At 35.3% G+C, this 19,924-nt stretch overlaps 2 protein-coding genes across 6 annotated transcripts in view; one reads left to right on the top strand and one right to left on the bottom strand.

The window, feature by feature from the left end:
* Window positions 1-13,850, bottom strand: part of LOC144440788 (target of rapamycin complex 2 subunit MAPKAP1-like) — a 61,486-nt gene extending 47,636 nt beyond the window's left edge. The window contains exons 1-3 of the mRNA XM_078130177.1: window positions 13,405-13,850; window positions 13,040-13,213; window positions 5,359-5,501 (exon numbers count right to left, since the gene is read on the bottom strand). Of these exons, the coding sequence (XP_077986303.1) occupies window positions 5,359-5,501; window positions 13,040-13,213; window positions 13,405-13,588 (501 nt within the window). The 5' untranslated portion in view covers window positions 13,589-13,850. The remainder of the gene's footprint in view (window positions 1-5,358; window positions 5,502-13,039; window positions 13,214-13,404) is intronic.
* Window positions 13,851-15,573: 1,723 nt separating this feature from the next.
* LOC144441202 (pre-B-cell leukemia transcription factor 1-like) overlaps window positions 15,574-19,924 on the top strand; it is a 99,372-nt gene continuing 95,021 nt past the window's right edge. For 3 of the 5 annotated variants that reach the window (XM_078130758.1, XM_078130754.1, XM_078130753.1), the window contains exons 1-2: window positions 15,574-15,988; window positions 16,121-16,194. In XM_078130758.1, coding sequence (XP_077986884.1) covers window positions 15,771-15,988; window positions 16,121-16,194 — 292 coding nt within the window. In that variant the 5' untranslated portion in view covers window positions 15,574-15,770. The remainder of the gene's footprint in view (window positions 15,989-16,120; window positions 16,195-19,924) is intronic. The other 2 variants (XM_078130756.1, XM_078130757.1) reach the window with 1 other exon arrangement.

Raw genomic sequence — 19,924 nt, 5'->3', positions numbered from 1 at the left:
GAGAGAATGAAATATTGACATTTTACAGGCAAATATGTGCGATCGAGTAGATGGTATCACTGTATCTGATACTAAAAGTGAACAGTACCCAATAACATGTGACTCTGTGAGTGTCAGTGTGGCATACTCGGGGGGTATTTGCATGAGAAGTGCTTGTAGTCTTCACAACTGTCAGACTGTTCACAGCAGTGATTCTGTTCTTAATATTATTTCATATGTTTATCTGAAAGTTTTATTGAATTTGAAATATATGTACATGTGACTTCTTAACCTGTAATGTACAAGGAATATTTGCATGCTCATTTACATACAGGTATGCAATAACATTTTCTGTATTACATCAACAGTACAAGTATGATGAATGCTCATCTGTGCAAACCTTCAGTCCCCCCCCTCCCCCCTGGACTCTAAGTTCATGAATTTAACTTCGTATATTGCACCGAAATTTACGATTAGCTCACCAAAGCTTTCGCCAGGTATCCACCATGGGCTTCATCAGCGTTTTCTGAAGTCACGGTGCATGCGACGCATACAACCATCTATGAACCGTGATGGGGGAACATTTTTATCAACTTCCAAGAATTTGGAACAATTGTCTGAAGTCATGCGTTTGTCATGACTTTAAAAAACACTGACGAAGCCGTGGTGGATACCTGGCGAAAGCTTTGGTGAGCTAATTGTAAATTTTGGGTACAATACGAAGTTAAATTCATGATGAATTTAGCACAGGTATGCATGTACTTCAATCAAAGAAATCACTGGTACATATATGCAATACAATGTTATTATATTGAAACCCAGCGGTAGTTAGTGGACACCTTTCAATATAATATATGCGATTCCAACATCCCCCACAAGCGTCGTCACTATCGCAAGTTTTTTTTTTTTGTACAGACATTGTCATTTATGGCATTGGAGGGTTGTATGGAATTTATTTGCATATTTTAAAAGGCTAATAAATTATACTGATTTCAGAATATTTTTTTTATCTCAGAACAATTCTTGATATTTATTGATTCCATAACAGAATGAAGAAGAAGATTTATGTAAATCTCGTTCCTAATAATTTATTGCAATAAACAAAATGATTTATTAAATTATTGTATCATAATTTTAGTGTGAGTTTCTAAAAAAAAAAAATTGTCATGAAATTATGAAATCCATCCTCTTGTTTACAGAATTATTTCACACATTCAAAATATTTCAATAATTTATGTTATTTGTGACAGCGTCATCATTCTGAAGTACTTTCTCAGGGTGTACCGTTAACAGAAATTAATCCATGCATGAGCCATTTAGAACAAAAAAATATGGAATATATACTTTGGTAGTTCTACTTCACGACAACACGTTTCTACGTCACTGGTTCTGCTGTGTTCAAAATATAACTCAAAACATTCAAAATTGCCATTACTTTGCCTAATTTTTCTTTGATATTACTGGCGTTGGTATAATTATGTTATTCACCAATATTTTTTCTTCATTCAGCCGGAAAATACTCGTGACCTAAGGGTTGTCACTAGTGACTACGTATCTACCGACCGACTTGTAGTGACAAAGACCCCTTAGGTCACTCGTATTTTCCTTGGCTGAACGAAGGAAAATCTTGAGGAATGACATCTAAATACCCTTGGACATTATTTCTCAGAGAAATGATATCACACAAACATATATATGCATCATGGAATCCTAAAACCATCACAGGACGCTTTAATTTCCACAGTTGAATGAGTTCCAGGACATGGTACAAGTATTAAATGAATTAACATTAAACACGACTCCTTCAAGTTCATGTTTGAAGGTCAAATCTTGGCATCTATCACTACAAAATACTGGTTAAAATTAATATGTACCTACAGTTCTGTTCCAATTTCTGAAAAGTAGTTACAGCTGCCCAAGTTACAACTGGAACATTTTTTTTGAAAATCATTTGTTAGAACTTAGATATAATTACTTAGGAATGGGATCAATAGTTCAATGTGGGATAAAATACTAAATTCTTATACTTTGGCCTCAGACACCACCCCACCCCCACACACCCCCTTCTAATTAAATTGGCCAAAATTGAAAATTGTTTCAAACCACGCAATCAATTTCAGGATATAGTAGTATGTAGTGCTATAAATATAAAGCCAGTACGTAGTGAGAAAAAAATAGTCCTTTTGCTGACATTTTTATTATTTTAATGCCATGCATGTAACAAAAATTCTTCCCTTTTTCAATTTGAATTTTTTAAAAGAAATATTTATATTTGGGGGTACAAAACATCCATTAAAAAGTAAATTGATTTTTTTGTAGGATGAGAACTAAAATGACTCACCCCCTCCTACCCCCACCCCCCAAGTAAAAGAATTTCATTTTTTACCCTACATTGAACTATTTATCTCGCCCCTTACTCAGAATATAGTAAATTCTGAACAATATTAAACCACCTACGAATAACCTTATTTGTATAGCTGTACATATATAACATGGTAAAATAAATCAAATCAAATTAGTCTTTTCAGGTCTGCATCCAAAAATCGGTTCCCCAAAACGCAATCATGACTTCAACCTGTTACTGTACTATTCCTGGATAAATTCAACATCTGATTACCATAAAAATGTTTTATAATTTGTACTTTTAAAAATTTTCAGTAAATATATTGTTAGTTGTCTGAAACAAATAATATTCTAGTTACTGTTACAATTAGTTGATTGTTTTCTTTTAGTTTTTTCTTTATTTTTGGTTTGTTGAAAAAAATACCTTTACTGGAAATAGTTCAATACTCTTGATTTGCTGTTCAAAGTAAAAGTCTACTTGTCATCATTGATGGTATTGTGTACACTGGCTTGATGTCCATATGTAAACAGTACAAAACACCAGACTGGACTGTTTAGTAAACAATGTGTGTTCTCATTCCCCACTCTCACAAATGTAAAAGGATATGTGAAATGGCAAAAAATATTTTCAAAGTCACTCACCCCAGTGGTAAATCAAAATTCTTGCTAACCTTAGAGAGTCAAATGATAAATTGTCAAATGAATATGTAATTTTTGTTGGATGTTGATAGGAGTTTCGTTCGCACATATTTTTTACAGCAGTGTATTTAAAACAACATCTAAATTGTAGAAGTTGAAAATAACAACAAAATTGACAATAATTCAAGATACAGCAAAGGGGACTCTAAAAACAACTGCTGAGAACATCCCATCAAAAAAATCCATATTGGCAACACATACGTGAAACGGCGCAACAATGCGAAATCTCAGCCTTCCAAGTCACCCACAGGGAAAAAAAAATCTGGACTTTACTGCATCACGCATTGAATATTGCAGACAACACAAAAATGGCTCAGTGGGGACAAGTTTAAGACTTCAACCTGGAAGATACAGTGACTTGTTTTGATTATAAGTGATGTATCTCCGAAGGCAGGCAAGCAAAGAAATACAAGAAATGAATTATTATGCCCAGTAACCTAACCATATAATACGTGAGAACACGAACGTTTCTTGATTTATAGAGCATCCCTAAATCATGGCACTATAAAAGTCTTCATTAGGATATTAATTCTATTTGCAAAATAGCTGAAGCAGTCCAGGGCTTCGAATAGAAACGAGTAAAGATTGCAATGCAAATGTAAAACTAACAGCCACAGACTTCACAATCAGTGCATGATTTTTGCACCTCGATATTTTTAGTTCTCTAATTTTCATTTGCAGAATTTACATCAAAATACAGATTACATCCTCTTCTGGTAATTTTGATCTTAATGTTTACGATAAGTATAATGTAAACATAATGTGTTTTTTTCCCACCCTTCTTTGCGTAGAAGAAAATCTGCAGACTACACAACCATGTTGTGATTTTTTCACAAGAATTTTTTTTCATTTTTTCCTTCTTTCTATTTTCACAAGCAGAATTTGCATTGAAAGGCAGATTAATTCCTTTTTTTTGGCAAATTTGAATGAATTCATAACTGTTATAATTGATAAACATGCTGTTTTTAAAAAAAACAAAAACACACACCATAATTTTAAATATGAATGTATGACTACAAACTACACAATTTAGGCTAATACATTTTGTACTTTTTTCACCAGAATTGTTTTAGTTCGCTTTATAAGCAGTCACATAAAAGTGTAGATCATTTCATTTTTTTCATACATGATTTTATTCAGGTTTATGAATAGTAAAAATGTTTTGATTTTTTGAGGACAGAAACCACAAACAAACAATCAGGATATGACTACGAAAAACTGATATGATTTTTTTCACCAGAATTTTATCTTCTCTTTCTAACATATCCAATCAAACTGATTCCTGGGTCCGCACCCAAAAACACAAAGTAACTGGTATCAAACTTTTTACAATAAATATTGCAGTTAATAGTGTGCTTTTTTTAGGAAATTTATCAACAATAAGGACAGATATGAACAGGAAAAATACTTTGACTATATCTGGTCGGGGTTTTACTCTCAAATTCACGTTACCGTAGCTATTTGGTTCATTTTTCTTTGAATATTTCCAATGACACCATGAACACAACAGTATTGGTTTTAGTCTATTTGGTCACAGACAGCAAAAAAAACCAAAACAACAACAACATTAGCTAGCCTTGAATAGACACTGATGGAGTGAGTAGGAGTAGTTTGCAGGTATCTCCAGAAATGAAACAAAAGGCTACTCCATGGAGGAGGCGTTAAATACACATTGCATCCTTCCGTTTGTCTATTTTTGTGTGTATTTACAACTACTGTGTGCTAATGAGTCACACTTTATGTATGTTTTAACTTGGTGTTACCACAACTAAATAATCCCACAGTCCTTTGCATCCGAGCATGCTCAGTATAGTCTAAAAGTCAGTCTGGAAGCAGTTCATAATTTGGTTTCTCCTACGAACAAATTATATTTTCTACTATGGTAACTTTGCTGAAGGTGGAAACTGTTCTGTTATGTTGAAAGTGTGTTAGAAATTTCCCATTTAACAATAAGTTCACAAAATCATAAATATGGAATATATACTCTGGTCGTTCTATGTCACGATAACACGAGTCTATCACGACTACTCACGTCTACGTCAGTGGTTCTGCTGTGTTTAAAATATAAGTCACAAAATGTTCAAAATTGTCATTACTTTCCCCAATATTCCTTTGATATTACTGGCACTGGTATAATTATGTTATTCTCCAGTATGTTTCTTCATTCAGTCGGAATATACTCGTGACCTACAAGGTTGTCACTATGAGTCACTAGACGAGTAGTGACAAAAGGCCCCCTTAGGTCACTCATATTTTCCTCGGCTGAATGACTAAAAATATTGGGGAATAACTTCTAAGTATACAGTAATACCTACATATGTACAATATTATACTTACAGTTCCATCAAACTTGGCATATTCATTGAATGGATTGTTTGTTTGGTGTGGAAATTTTTCAAGCTGTTCTGTCAGGGCTGATTTCCTTGGTGGTTGTTTTTTACTTTGGACTTCTTTCTTTTCAAAATAACTTGTATCATCCTCTGTTAGAGAAAATTAGATAAGAATATGTATAAGAATGCAAACCAAAATAATGGTCAAATGCTGTTTAATTTATTGTTTCTTAGCTGTAGTTTGTAATTACTGTGTGTGTGTGTGTGTGTGTGTGTGTGTGTGTGTGTGTGTGTGTGTGTGTGTGTGTACGTATGTGCGTGCATACGTGCGTGTGTGTGTGTGTATGTATGTATATATGTATGTATGTATGTATGTATGTATGTACATGCATGTATGTATGCATGTATGTATGTATGTATGTATGTATGTATGTATGTATGTATGTATGTATGTATGTATGTATGTATGTACATGCATGTATGTATGCATGTATATATGTATGTATGTATGTATGTATGTATGTATGTATGTATGTATGTATGTATGTATGTATGTATGTATGTATGTATGTATGTATGTATGTATGTATGTATGTATGTATGTATGTATGTATGTATGTATGTATGTATGTATGTATGTATGTATGTATGTATGTATGTATGTATGTATGTATGTATGTATGTATGTATGTACATGTATGTATGTATGTATGTATGTATGTATGTATGTATGTATGTATGTATGTATGTATGTATTAGGCTATCTGAATGACATTGTCAATCCAGACAGCCAATCTCTGGGCTATATACTCTATGAATCTGTGAGTCTCTGTGACACACTCATTTTGCATAATTTGCATCCAGTATTTGAATAATGATCTATAACATCCATTTCAACAGTCTAGTATAACACAACAAACGTAAGAACTAACCAAACATGTTCAAATCAGAATGGAATGTTTAAAGTGACAACCTATCATCGGGCAGTTACAGAGTTAGTAATGTACACGTGTAGACAGCCACTATCATCATCATCATCATCGTCATCAGTGAAAGAGAACTACACAAGTGATACAGAATTGCCCAGTTATAGAACCAAACCTGGGAATCGTTCTTACTTTAATAGGGTCATTACACTATAGAGGAGATGTCAAATTCATCTCATTGTACCTGGCTAAAATGAAACACAAGTACTTTGGTGACTGACAACCAAAGAACAAAGTAAATACAACCGATCGGAATATCTGATATCATGACAGGAGCCTTACAAAATAACTCAACACATGACACTTTGAAACGTACTACACTATATGACTTGCATGTAGGAAACAATACAGCAAAATTAAATTCACATAACTCTTTTTGTAAAATTTGAAGCGTAAGTATAGCGCCTGACATTGACTCCTGTAAAGACATATATTTAATGTGACAGCTTGTAATTAGACCTAAAAAATAATTTTGTCTGGTTCCGGTTACCCAACCCCACCTAGTTTTTCACTGCTGACCCTAATTTTTTTTTTTTTTTTACATATTTGAGAAAAAAGTGATAAAATAGCAAAAATTGTGAAGTCTCGCCAGAAATAGTGGATGCGGAAACTGACATCAACTGAAAAAGACAATATAAAACTATTCTTCCAATCAGTAATAATAGCTGTACATCTGATGAGAAGAAACCAATAACACAGAGAACATACACAGAAAACTACAGAAAACATAATTACCTGATCTAGACACTCACACATGAAAAAAAAAATAAAAAAAATAAAAAATTTACCTACCCTACCTATTCTAAAACTGAGCATAATGGGAACCACACAGTTTTTTTGTTAGGCCTTAAATGGACATTGCATGTAGCAAACTAGACAATATCTTTCACCAGTTTTTTGTAGAGGGTGGTATCATAAAATCTATGTGAGTTCACCATGTATTTTGCAAGGGCTCCCCACCAATATGATGCTACATGAAATGGAAATCTATGCAATGTTTTTAGCAGAAATCTCCCCACAATACAAGGGTTCCCAAATCTCACCAAAAATTGCGTTAAAAGGCCAAATCTGCATATAAATAGGGCCCCTGGGGTCAGATTAAGATAACACCCATTATGCTAGATGACTTTGACCATGTAACACACTCACAGAGCTCAGAGAGTGCCTATGAACCTACCATTTTGGAGAGTATTACACAGATTTCTATGTTCGACTATGTTATTATGAATATACAGGAAAGAAATCTGTCACTGTATTTTTGAAATTAGTTGTATTCTGGGGACTACTCATGGAAACGTTGGCTTGATATATACGTTGGGATTGAAAATTGCCAGACCTCGGATTGAAAATTAGCCCATTAACGAAAATTTGAAAACAATCTCTCACTTGTATACTTACTGCGATGTCAAGTTCAACTGTGTGTATCCTAGCTGCAATACAGAAGACGAACACAGCAGCAAACACCTCAAAAACAACGAGTGCTGCAGTTATGCTACCTGTTGAAGAGTTCCTACGACACTGATCAGCTCATTTTTTATGCGTAATTCTTATATACACGTATAGATTTGTTTATCAAGTCCAACAAAAACATTGACTAATCATGATTGATAACATATTGTGCTTACAGTATAAGCTGGTATTTGAAGTAATATTTTATCACATTACAGTTAGTCTTAATATTCATTTTGACGACATAAATCAGACAATAATCTAAAGCGCTGATAACACAAATATAATTTAAAAATCATTAAAATTCATGTCCCTGCAATATATCAGTATCAAACTATGAACATTTTCATAACTGGCAATATTTTGGGTCATAAAGTCACAAATAATTTTTTTACAATAAACCTGCCTAGTTGTTATTATAGTCTTTGGGATATATTCACACCTGAAATTTGCATTCAGGTTTTTTTGTAACTCTCCATTTGCAAATAATTCTGAAACAAAAAAATTTCAAGCTCAGAATTTCACATCCTGTACAACTTTCTAACAAAACATCAATGTTCACTTTGACGTGATATTTCAGAATTACCTTATTCATTGCAATATTCTAGAACAAAATTTCACTATCTTTTCAATATTTCAGAACTTTGCTGCTGTAAATTTGGTACCTCACAATTTTCCAGTAAATGCCAAGTACTTTTAAAACAATCTGTTCTACTTTTACATCATTCATGGCAAAATTCCGGCACAATTTTTCCATACCTTTCCCTTTTTTCAGAAATTTCCAAACCATTAATCTGGTAATTTTTCCCTATTTCAACAATTTTCAGACAATTTCCATCGATTTTTTAAGTACTTCTAAAACAAGTTTAGTTAAATTATTCTTTTAAATTTATCTAAAGTTCCTATTCTTCAGAAATTTCCAATATCCATAAATCTGACAAATTTTACAAACATTACCATCTTTAGACCAATTTTGAAGCAAATTTCAAGTAACTAAGAAAAAAAGACACATTTTTCACATCTTCTTCAAAAAAATCTAATTCTTTCGTACAATACCTAAACATTTTCAAACCATCTCATATCAATAATTATCAGACATGTTTGATATTTTCATCACACATACTTTTCAAATGACAATTTTTACATGTTTTCCATTTTCCAAGCCATTTCAGTCATATTAGACGCCAAAAATTAGCATTCTAAGTCCACCTATAAGCCAATTTGACGCGCCATGACGCACACAATATCTAGTGTGACGCACCAAAATTTGGTGTTCCCCTATCTCTTACTATGTGGTGACTCACAAGAATTGCCAGTTTCTATCATACTGACACACAACAATAAAATTTGGCTATCATTACTGAAGTCCACCGATATACTTGAACTCATCAAGAAACTATCTTGAAAATGCATAAAATACGCAAGATTTGACGCAAACGGAATCACCGTTCATCACACTAAATATTTTCAGTGAAATAACCATTTGTTGAAAAGACCATTTTAGTCTGTCATACGAACACACAAAAATAAATCATGCCTGCAACAGCTGTGTTTCCTATAAATATGATTTGCAACTTATTGTCAAATATTCATGATTTACATCCAATATCAACTTAGTGACTGTAAATGCATTTTGACAAAATTAAATATAAAATCAAGTATTTTGGATGGTATATTTTCAGTGAACGTCATTTTTTCAAATTCTTTTTTTTGATACCTAAAGAAAAGGAGAAGGTATACAGTGATATTGTAATGAAAAATAATTGTATAGTTGTGAATAATTTGCATGACAATAGATAGTATTGTTATATAAATAACAACAAAGCTCTTTTGTTCATTAGTATTTACAGGGTGGGACCAACTAATTTATTGATGGTTCAAGGTGAGAACTTTGGTGTATAAATTTGTAGAACCTGTTGTGAGAAACCTTCATCATATTATTGGAATTGTTGGGGATCTGTATGCCTCTTAATATCTAATATCTTAGTATTGCGGTTTCCTAATGCTTTAGCAACAGGACACGTGGGTACTGCACAAGTGATAACTGTTTATGAATTTCAGAATTGAACTCGGATTAAAAAAAGTTTATATCATTATTATTATATGGCCAGTAACTTAGTATGTACTGTAAGTAGATCTGGCTGACATAGATTTTCATAGATTTTGGTAGAATGTCATCTCTCTGTTACCATATTCTAAAATGTCATGAAATCATGTGCTAATGGCACTGCAGCACAACTGACTTTAATCAAGTCCTTGTACATATACGATATGTACATGTGCATTCAATATACAGAGCACCACCATTTAATTAAGTGGTGCTAACAAAATATACAGCCAGACAGGCACTTTGCTTGCTCATATAGCACCACTGAAAATTCAGTGGTGTTGTGCTAAAAATGATATACTTAAATTAAATAACACACACATCAAAAAGCTGACAGACAAACAAACAACTTGCTATATGCTTACAAAACTACTGAACTTTCTTTTTCAGTTTTGCTAAAACAAATCTGATTCAGAGAGAGAGAGAGAGAGAGAGAGAGAGAGAGAGAGAGAGAGAGAGAGAGAGAGAGAGAGAGAGAGAGAGAGAGAGAGAGAGAGAGAGAGAGAGAGAGAGAGAGAGAGAGAGAGAGAGAGAGAGAGAGAGAGAGAGAGAGAGAGAGAGAGAGAGAGAGAGAGAGAGAGAGAGAGAGAGAGAGAGAGAGAGAGAGAGAGAGAGAGAGAGAGAGAGAGAGAGAGAGAGAGAGAGAGAGAGAGAGAGAGAGAGAGAGAGAGAGAGAGAGAGAGAGAGAGAGAGAGAGAGAGAGAGAGAGAGACTGTCATTCTTATAACACCACTAGTAAAAAGTGAGTTCAGATATATACAAGTACTGAAATTAATTTATTGAAAATAAATAACATGCACATACACAAATACACTGAGCTGCAGACGGACAGACAGACAGACGAACATCTTGCCATACTTAATACAGCACTGCTGAACCATTATTTCTGTCAATCATGGCAAAAAAAAAAAATGACTGCATTGTGAAAATATTATCCAGGGGCTATAACAGATGGCCCCAGTTGTAAACCATGGTGCATCGTAAATATAAGGATTTTACTAGACATAAAAACTAATGTGTGGTAGTATTTTATGCGAATTCCGGTGGTGTACTGTTTGTGAGATAAGCATTTGTTTTGGGGTCACACTGTGGGTTATGTCTTGTTAAGTGTACTCATTACCGACACTTACATGGAGATCAAATTTTTATTTCATGTTCTGACTTTTATGGATTTACGGACAGCTATTGGTATCCTACCTAAAACTTTTTTTTTTTCAGATGAGATTTGCTTGCAACCGATATCAATTTACTGTAAACAAATACCAATGGGATTTTTTTTATATTATGATTATTATTTTATTGTTGGATGTGAACAGACTTGAAAGTCACTAGAGATATGACACCATATTCATATCAATCTAAAATTGCTCTGTGTGGAACTTTGACTATCTTTTCATCGCGGACTGTGAATTTGTTAAAAGCTATATGACAAGTCCATAAGTCCTGAATACAAAATCTAGCTGTTGTGAAAATAGCCTCGGATTCAGATTGCTAATCAGATTTGAATGTGAGCTTGATTCTGATTCAGAACCATGCAGATCTACCCATTTTTTTTTCAAAGTCCACATGCTGGGCTCGAAATTAACAGTAGTCCCATGTCCACAGACTACCAATTCTTGTCATGAGGCTACCATAATTTGTAGCTGGTAGCCCACTCAGGCTACCACTGATTATGTGATGATTTAAACGATGGAAGATTTACGGACATGAAAGTATTTTAATAACACACATATTTCTAATAGAGGAACTGTTTTCAGTTCAGAAATATACTATTGTCCACATCCCTGGGCTACCACCTTCTGAAATTGATAGCCCATTAGGATTACCAAAGAAAAAGTTAATTTCAAGCCCTGTAACAGAACGAATGTCTGGACAGAAATGGTTAAACCAGTATAGAAAATACAGAAATGACAGTACTACGAGTACCACTGCCAATCTCATTGTGTCTGTCTAGTTGCAATATATCTTTAAAATAGTTTATTTCATTCAGACTAAATGTTGCAAGAAATTGTGCGCTTGATATTTTCAGAGTGTGTAGTTTCTTTCTGGTTTCTGAGTGACTGTATCAAACAAGCAAGTGAACAGTGACCTGCACTGCGCTGTAACAATTTTTGTTGATAAACTTACTGCTACCTTATTTACACATATGCGTGCATGCATGCACGCACGCATGCGCACACACACACACACACACACACACACACACACACACTGACAGACAGATGAACAGACATTTCCCCATGCCTAGCTTTAACACTACATTGAACCTTACACTTATGTTATGTTAGTATAAACTGGAACCAACCCAATATAGAAGTATGTAAGGGTACAATGTACCTAAAACATTAACCTGAGACCATGAACTGAGATTTTCAGATTGCAAAAAATAGCCATCTGAGACCAGTCTCAGTTTACCAGTCTCAGATGGCAAAAAAAACCATTTAGCTCTGCTGAGACTAGTCTCAGTTTGCCAAAAATCACGTGATCTGAGACTATGTCATCACACATGGCAAAAAAAATCTGTCTAGATGGCAAAAACTAGTCTCTGATGTCGGGTTGTTACTGGTACAGAACATTGTGCATCCATGTATAGAGTTACAGATTGTTCTTGAAATATCTTTGAAAAAGGGAGAATCACAGACACACCAATGAATAAAGTTATGGATGTATAAGTAAACACTTTTAGAACATCCATGGGTAATATACTTCCATGGTTAGAGTGTTTATGTTCTTAGGATTTAGATACTTGTTAGTTTTTGTATTGTAATCAATGTTGCCTTTCATACATATCTTTTTAATTATTCTGTGTATATGGTGAGTTGTGACAACTGTCTCCTTTGTGTAGTTACAGCAGTCTGTGCTTAGTGTAGCTATAGTGTACTACTAGTATTAAATTTGCTACCAGCACGGTTGTATTAGGGATTCTATTAGTCTGTGCTACTAGTACTAGTAATGTTTTGTTGCATTTACTATCTTTGGTAAAGTCTTCAATGTTCACAATGGTCTCAATAATATAGACCCAGATCTCATTTTTTTGCGAACTGAGACTTTGCTTAGGTAGGCCTTTTTTGCCATCTGAGACTGGCAAACTGAGACTGGTCTCAGATGGCAATTTTTTTTTTTTTTTGCAATATATGTAAACGTACCATTGTATGGTATAGGTCTATCTTTCCATTGGATATGCTTAGTTCTAGGTTGGTTTTTCCGTTGTTGTTTTAACTTCTCTAGTCTTGCTGCTGTGTTTGACCGTCTTCTTATTCCAATATCAAACGTACTTTCAACATCGTATGACTCGGCATAGTTATCATGATCATGGTAACCTGTTTATAACAAAAATAATAATAACAATAACACATATCAACAATATGTCTTGAATAGATAGAACTTTGAAGTAATATATTGAAAAAACCCAAGGAAAACTAACTAACATCTCAATCAACACCAATGTAAACAAATGCGAAAAAAAAATGTAAAACTTTAATTTATTCGTTGAACAGTTTGTGTCACTTACCATATTCATCCAAAATTGTACGGTTAACCTCTGAACCTTGACCTCTCTCTGTGACCTTCTCTCTGGACTTGTAATCGTTGTCCTCATTCACTATAACCATTTCACTCATGCCACTGTCATCGCTAGTTAAGTAAGCATGTCGAATATGTGCAATAATAAACGCCGGGTCATCTATCAGTGCCATGATGGTAAATTTTGATAAGCGACATTAATGTCAACTTTGTCCGACATGTAAAATGTCCGTAGACCTGTCGTCGCGAACGGGGACGTCGGCAAAAACAGTAATATCGAAGCTTTTATGGCGATGTCGTTCTTCTCGGGAGGTATTCTGCTTCTATAGAATCTACCGACGCTGTTAATATCCTTTATCATGTAGAAAACACGACATAAACAGCGCTATTCCAGACTAACAACAATCACGTCCGATTTCCACGACATCCGCCATGTTGATTTTTTAGCCAAAACACGACACCCTATCTTTTTTATTTTGTGCAAAACGGCTGCTTTCATTCATGAAAGGGTGACGGTGTAAAATACGATGTACTTGTAGTATATACGTGCGGAATAAACAATTTTGCAAATACATACCTGACATTAATTGTGAAAACTTAAATCACAGATTATCAAACAACATAAAATAGATATAACACTTGACGGATGTTGAATACACAACCCCTACAGTGAGGATGAAGAAAACAGTGCACATTTACAACCATCATAGGCCGGTGTTCATTTAGGCAACCTGTGCTGCTTTCCAGATATGCGGATTATTAACTACTCGATTACATTCATTAACTTACGCAAATGTTACCATCATATAATAAGATAATCTCTAATTTTGACAGGAATCTCGGATGGTTCCGACCATCCAAGAAGTTCTTTACTGATTCAAGCAAATTTTCACTTGTACCTGTGAGCGTAAAATAAAATTCCGAGACGACCTACCGTAATTTACCTGTAAGCTTATGGGTAATAACATGGGTAATAACTTACACCAAAAACAAGTAAAAAAACAAACAAAAAAAAACCCAAACCTAAACGAAAACACAGAATTACCCCCACAAGTTTCAAATGAACTGACGTAAATATGAAACCATGAGAGTGTATGCAATACTAAGCACTATGCTTTTGGACCGCATGCCCAGATGACTTTTACGTCCGATATCAGGCATAAAATGAAACGGTCCATAAATTTCGATGCAATAATTCATTCTTTGGAGTTTAGAGTTGTCTATGTAGACTAATAGACAGTGTGTGTTGAAGAGATACCTCGGAAAGGAATCGTAATGGCGAGACGTTGATCGACATAATGAATTGTTACGGTCGCGACACATTTAGTGTAACAATTCTAACGCGGTGACAAAGTAGACCTGGTACTTGGCCTTAATAAGTTTCCTTTTGTTGTTGTTGGTTTAAAAATATTTACATTTTTTTATTTAAGTATATTGTAATGATGCAATGTAAAACGAGAGAAAAAAAGAGAGTACGCAAAAAAAAAAATCGATGCTTTTCCCTGGTGAAATTCACTCATTCTCGAAGTGATATTTTTCGCAGTGAAACAATGCCTAAAGAAAGGCCCATTACTGGAGCAGTTCTTCCTTTGTCCGTGGTTTTGTTCTCAGGGTTGTTTGTGTTTTTTTAAATAAAATATTTGACGGTTGAAAAAAAATCATAATTGTATTTATGGCGATTGACTTTTTGGCATGACATAATTTAGACGTATTTGCTATTGTGTTCCCGGTTTCACTGAAATGACAAATATTAAACATTGCTTTGAAAGCTATAAGCCTATATGATTGGAAAATACAGTCGAAAATTAAAGAATAAAAGCATTAGTTATGTGGTGAGTGTATATTTTTTGTTCCCGAGTAATTTTCGCGCGTTCAGACGTTGCCAATGTCTTGTAACATGAAAAATTCATCATGCAGCTCTTTCCTATGAGACCTTAGCTTTATCCACGCGAAACAACGTGGAAAACTAAATTTAGTCAATCCAGACGCAATAATTTAGGAGCTAAGTCGTATTTTATGCATCATCTACATGAACACTATCAACATCATAAAAGGTCTTTTAATGAGTCGCTATAGCAACTGTCAATCAGGTGCGGGGGTGGAGCCTAGTGGCTTGGAAGTTGACACGTTTGTTGAGTTGAGTGGCATTGCAGGGACGTCAAGCTGAGGTCTTACCCACCCTCCATCAAACACAGAATAAAAACACTTCATTTTTACCAACTTTACTACACAGTAGACGTCTATAAAAGGCCCTGACGGCCATCGAGCGGGCGGATTTGAAGTGACTTCGGGGTGCTAGTGGAGTAATATACCGGCGATCAGGGACAAGCGAAGGCGGTTCTCCGTGTGTTTTCGATGGAAGACTCGGTAATAAGTCGACACATGCAACAATTACCAACCATGGCACAAGTTGGGCACCCGGGCATCGTGTCTTCTCACATGCCTCCAACGTCCACCGATCAACAACACCAACCACCTGAGCAGGAGACAAGAAAACAAGAGATCGGAGATATCCTACAACAAATTATGACCATCACCGACCAAAGCTTGGACGAGGCTCAGGCAAGGTACGAGTAAGTGTGACATTTTAGACATGAAGTTATTGAGAATTCCTCCGGTTTGTTGATCTTTATTTCGAGGGATCGGTATGCCGATCGTTGCAGTTCCCTGCGAACCTAACGCGATGTTTCCGTTTCTATCCACAGGAAACATGCCTTGAACTGTCATAGAATGAAGCCAGCATTATTTAACGTGCTCTGCGAGATCAAAGAGAAAACAGGTTAGTGAAACGCCGTGTGTTTTGATGTGACTCGAGTGCGTAACTTCACGTTGTTTATAAGGCAGCCGCCATGTTGGTTTCTTTCCTTCGACTGATTCCCTCCAAAACATCGAAGCCCTTGTATACGAGAACAGTGTAATCATTCAAGCCCGTATTTTATTACTAACATAGTTTGGACCTTCTCACTGATGAAATATAGCCTTGAATAATATTCCAACTGACTGAAAGGGGTTGATTGCGGTACAGTGATCCGCTATAAATTTTTCGTCTTGAGTGATCCAGCAGTAAGTTGAGTGTAGTGTGTGTAGCGAACTGTGCAACTCTACCCATCGTCACAGTGTTTCAGTTTAGTTTGTAAAGTACATATTTCGCGTACGTCTCCGGTTGACGAGACACGGGAAAACCTCAAACTCAGACAGAACTGTCAAATCGAGATCACCGATACCCATGTTTCCTCCTTAACTGATATGAACAGTCAGGCTAGCGGGCATTTCGGGACATGAGACGAATGGATATGTATTTATTGTTACGATTATTCATTATATTATTAGACACTGTACTACGTACGCAAATGTACGTACAGCGATCGTGTTTGGTCCCGGGTGGACTCAACTTTACACTGTGCGATCAAGCTGTCTGTCTGCTTTTAAAATGAACCGAATCGACCAGCTAGAAAAAAAATCGAACGAGAAAAGTTTGTAGCTTGTTAACCGATAAATACGGGAAAGTCAGTCACCGTGTATGATGTTGTTACGCCGAATCTAAGGACACGACGGTGGAATTTGTGGAATCATTACAGTCTGGTGTCTCGTGTAGTAGAAATTATCTGTAGGCCTGTGTAAGTTTCAACAGAGTAGTCGTGCGTCCACATTTCACGCCGGCGCCAGGCTGACTGTAGCGGTCAATCGAAAAAGACTGCGAGCGTACGCAGTGCTGTTCAAATGAAAGTATCGTATTTTGGTTTTGCCATTTTAGGGTTTCGAAGAGAGTGTGTGTGTGTTCCCATATTTGTTGCGTGAATGTGTCAATGGTAGATTTGAACAGTAATTTCAGCTGGGAATCAAGATAAGACGGGTCTTCATTTTGATGGGTTACTCAAATAGTGACCCATGGAAATCCGCGTTGTCAAGTTGATAAAACTATTTAGATTTGAGCGTATACCATTTGGGTCTAAACTCTTCAGGCATTAGGATGTCGTAAAACCCAGTTAAAAACAGTTTTCGTTCGCAGTGTAATACAGCACTGCGGTGTGTGTATATATACAAAACTTGCGGCTTTGTTTATCATAGTAAGTTCGAAAATGTTTAAAATTTAGGTCAAAGTTACCAAAAATACGTGGATTTTATTAAAACGAGTGGGTGGACAATGCAACTCAACAACAAGTACTCAAGTATTAGAAAAGATTGAGCTGTTCAAAATGTTATCTGGGCTGTCTGCGTGGTCACAGGGATCAAAGTTTCAGCGAGTATAAACCAGAAATCAGATAAACGTTGACAAATAACACAACCAAATATTTGGACTAAATGATTTTATGAATTTGAAATACGTAAACTTCTTGCAACATTTTGACAAATTTTGAACCATGAATTGTTGGCGATTTGTGAAATGTGTGTGTGGCAAGAATCTAAAAGTGAAAACAGTCTGTGCCGACGACCACAGAGGGCCTACTGTGTTTTGCACCGCAAACTGGCAATGTTTATGTTTTTACAGTGTAGACATTTGGCATCGTTGTAGTCTCAAAAGTCCACTTTAACATGCACTCTATTCCTGTTATAGTCTGTATCAGATCTTTACCTCCTTTTTTTGGTTGTGGAATTCAGATTTTTTTGGTACACTTTGGTATATTTCATATTTCACCATTCTTGTGTTATGGCTGAGTTTACAGGCTGTTCACAGTTTTACGTGAAAAAGATGGTTACCTCAATAGTTTTGATTTACAATTCATGCTCTTGGCTTTGATGGATGAGCTCCAATTAACTGGGTTTCCCAGATTTTAAAAATATCTATATTGATCTGTTGCCCTGGTGACACAAGAAAGATGTATTATTTGGTCACATTTTTCGAAAAAAAAATTGGTAAGGTAGTGGTATTTTGTAAAATATGTCTAAAATGAAATATATGTAATGTATTTAGATTCTGTAATTTTAGAAAATGTGATGATAATTTAGTATTTTTACTGCTGAGTTTACTACAGTAATTAAAGGGTAAAATTATGACAGATAGCTACAGTTTAGCTAACTTATTGATTAAGAAAAATGGCTTCAGTTTAGCCATATATCTTATACACAATGTGTTTTTATTGAATCAGATCAGAGAGCAGTATACATGTTAAGTTGCCCAACTCAATTCTTTTCAAGTAACACACAGTTGATATTTTTGTCGATTAACGTTGTGTGTTAACTTAGGTTGCGTTTTACCCCCCCAAAATTAAAGATGTTATATCGTGCATGATCACTGACTTAGCCTCAAGCTAATGGTGAACAAAGAATAGAGTTTGATTAATTTAATTCCCATTGCTAAAAGGAAATTCTTTGTTGCTGCTTGGTTGAGTTCATGTGTAGGCCATACAACGCACAATACACACTTTTTTGTTGCATTTTGTTGGCATTGACTTCTTGAAATTTACATGTGTATGAATGAATTCTGTAAAAGTCATACAGTGATGTCTGAAATTTGTACAAATTTGTTTTGTGTGTCCAGACCCACTGTCGGTCTCTCGTATATATGACAGTCTTATAAAAAAAACAGAAGCTATAGTTCGAGAACCATTGCTATTGTATCGATAAGAAGATAATGGCTTCTACTAAAAATACTTCTCTGATGTAACAATTTATAAAATCCGTAAGCATTTGGAAAAATCTCACGTAACCAGGGTGAAATTAACTTTCAGAATGACAGGAGGAAAATTATTGGCAACACTTCAGAGTAGAGAAGTGCACAGAAAATCCATATACTCCTGGGTCATTGTTCTATTGTTGTCAAAAGCCCTAGAACCGTTCTCACAGTGTGGCCTGAACCTGATCCGACACTGTTGCGATTACAAGCCGCAAAGGTACAAAAAAGAACTCGTACTTTACACATAACCGTGGATATTTTGTCAGACAGGGTTATTTAAAGGTTGTTATCTGCTGAACATAAAGCTATATAAAGAAGCTAATGCTGTCACACGTTTTCAGGGAGACTTGAAATGCTGGTATGACGACTCAAATTGATAATTTTGTGTACTGGGGTTACACTTTTCAGTTGGTTTTTTTTAGCAACATTTTCAAATTATTATCACTAAAACAAAGCCTTGTCCTGGTCTAATTTTGAAAACGTCTTTTGTGTCTGTCTGTGTTATTGTTTTCACAAAGGCTCATTCTAAGGTCGGTTACGTATATTATACTCAGGGTGCGAATTTTCATATTTTTGCATAAGGTGACACGGTCTGTCTGTTGCATACAGATGTTGTGGTGGACCTTGAATCAACCCATTTTGAATAAGTTGTTTTTCCTCTTTCCTGTCTTACATGTACGTTGTCCTCAATTGTGTTCGATCCGAAGGACAGATTTCGGAAACGCTTCGCCATGAATTGCCAAAATGATTGATGATTTTTATAGTGAACATGCATTTGTAATTATGCCATGGCTAATTAACCCTGACGAGGCCGGTGATGCTGGCCTCTCCCTCCAACACAGTAACCTTGGCAATGGTTTGCCATGTCTATCATATATACAAGATATAACCCAGT

Source organism: Glandiceps talaboti, chromosome 10 (assembly GCF_964340395.1).
Source record: "Glandiceps talaboti chromosome 10, keGlaTala1.1, whole genome shotgun sequence".
Classification (NCBI taxonomy): Eukaryota; Metazoa; Hemichordata; class Enteropneusta; family Spengelidae; genus Glandiceps; species Glandiceps talaboti.
The sequence above is the reverse complement of the archived record's forward strand: the minus strand, read 5'-3'. Positions and strand labels throughout refer to the sequence as shown.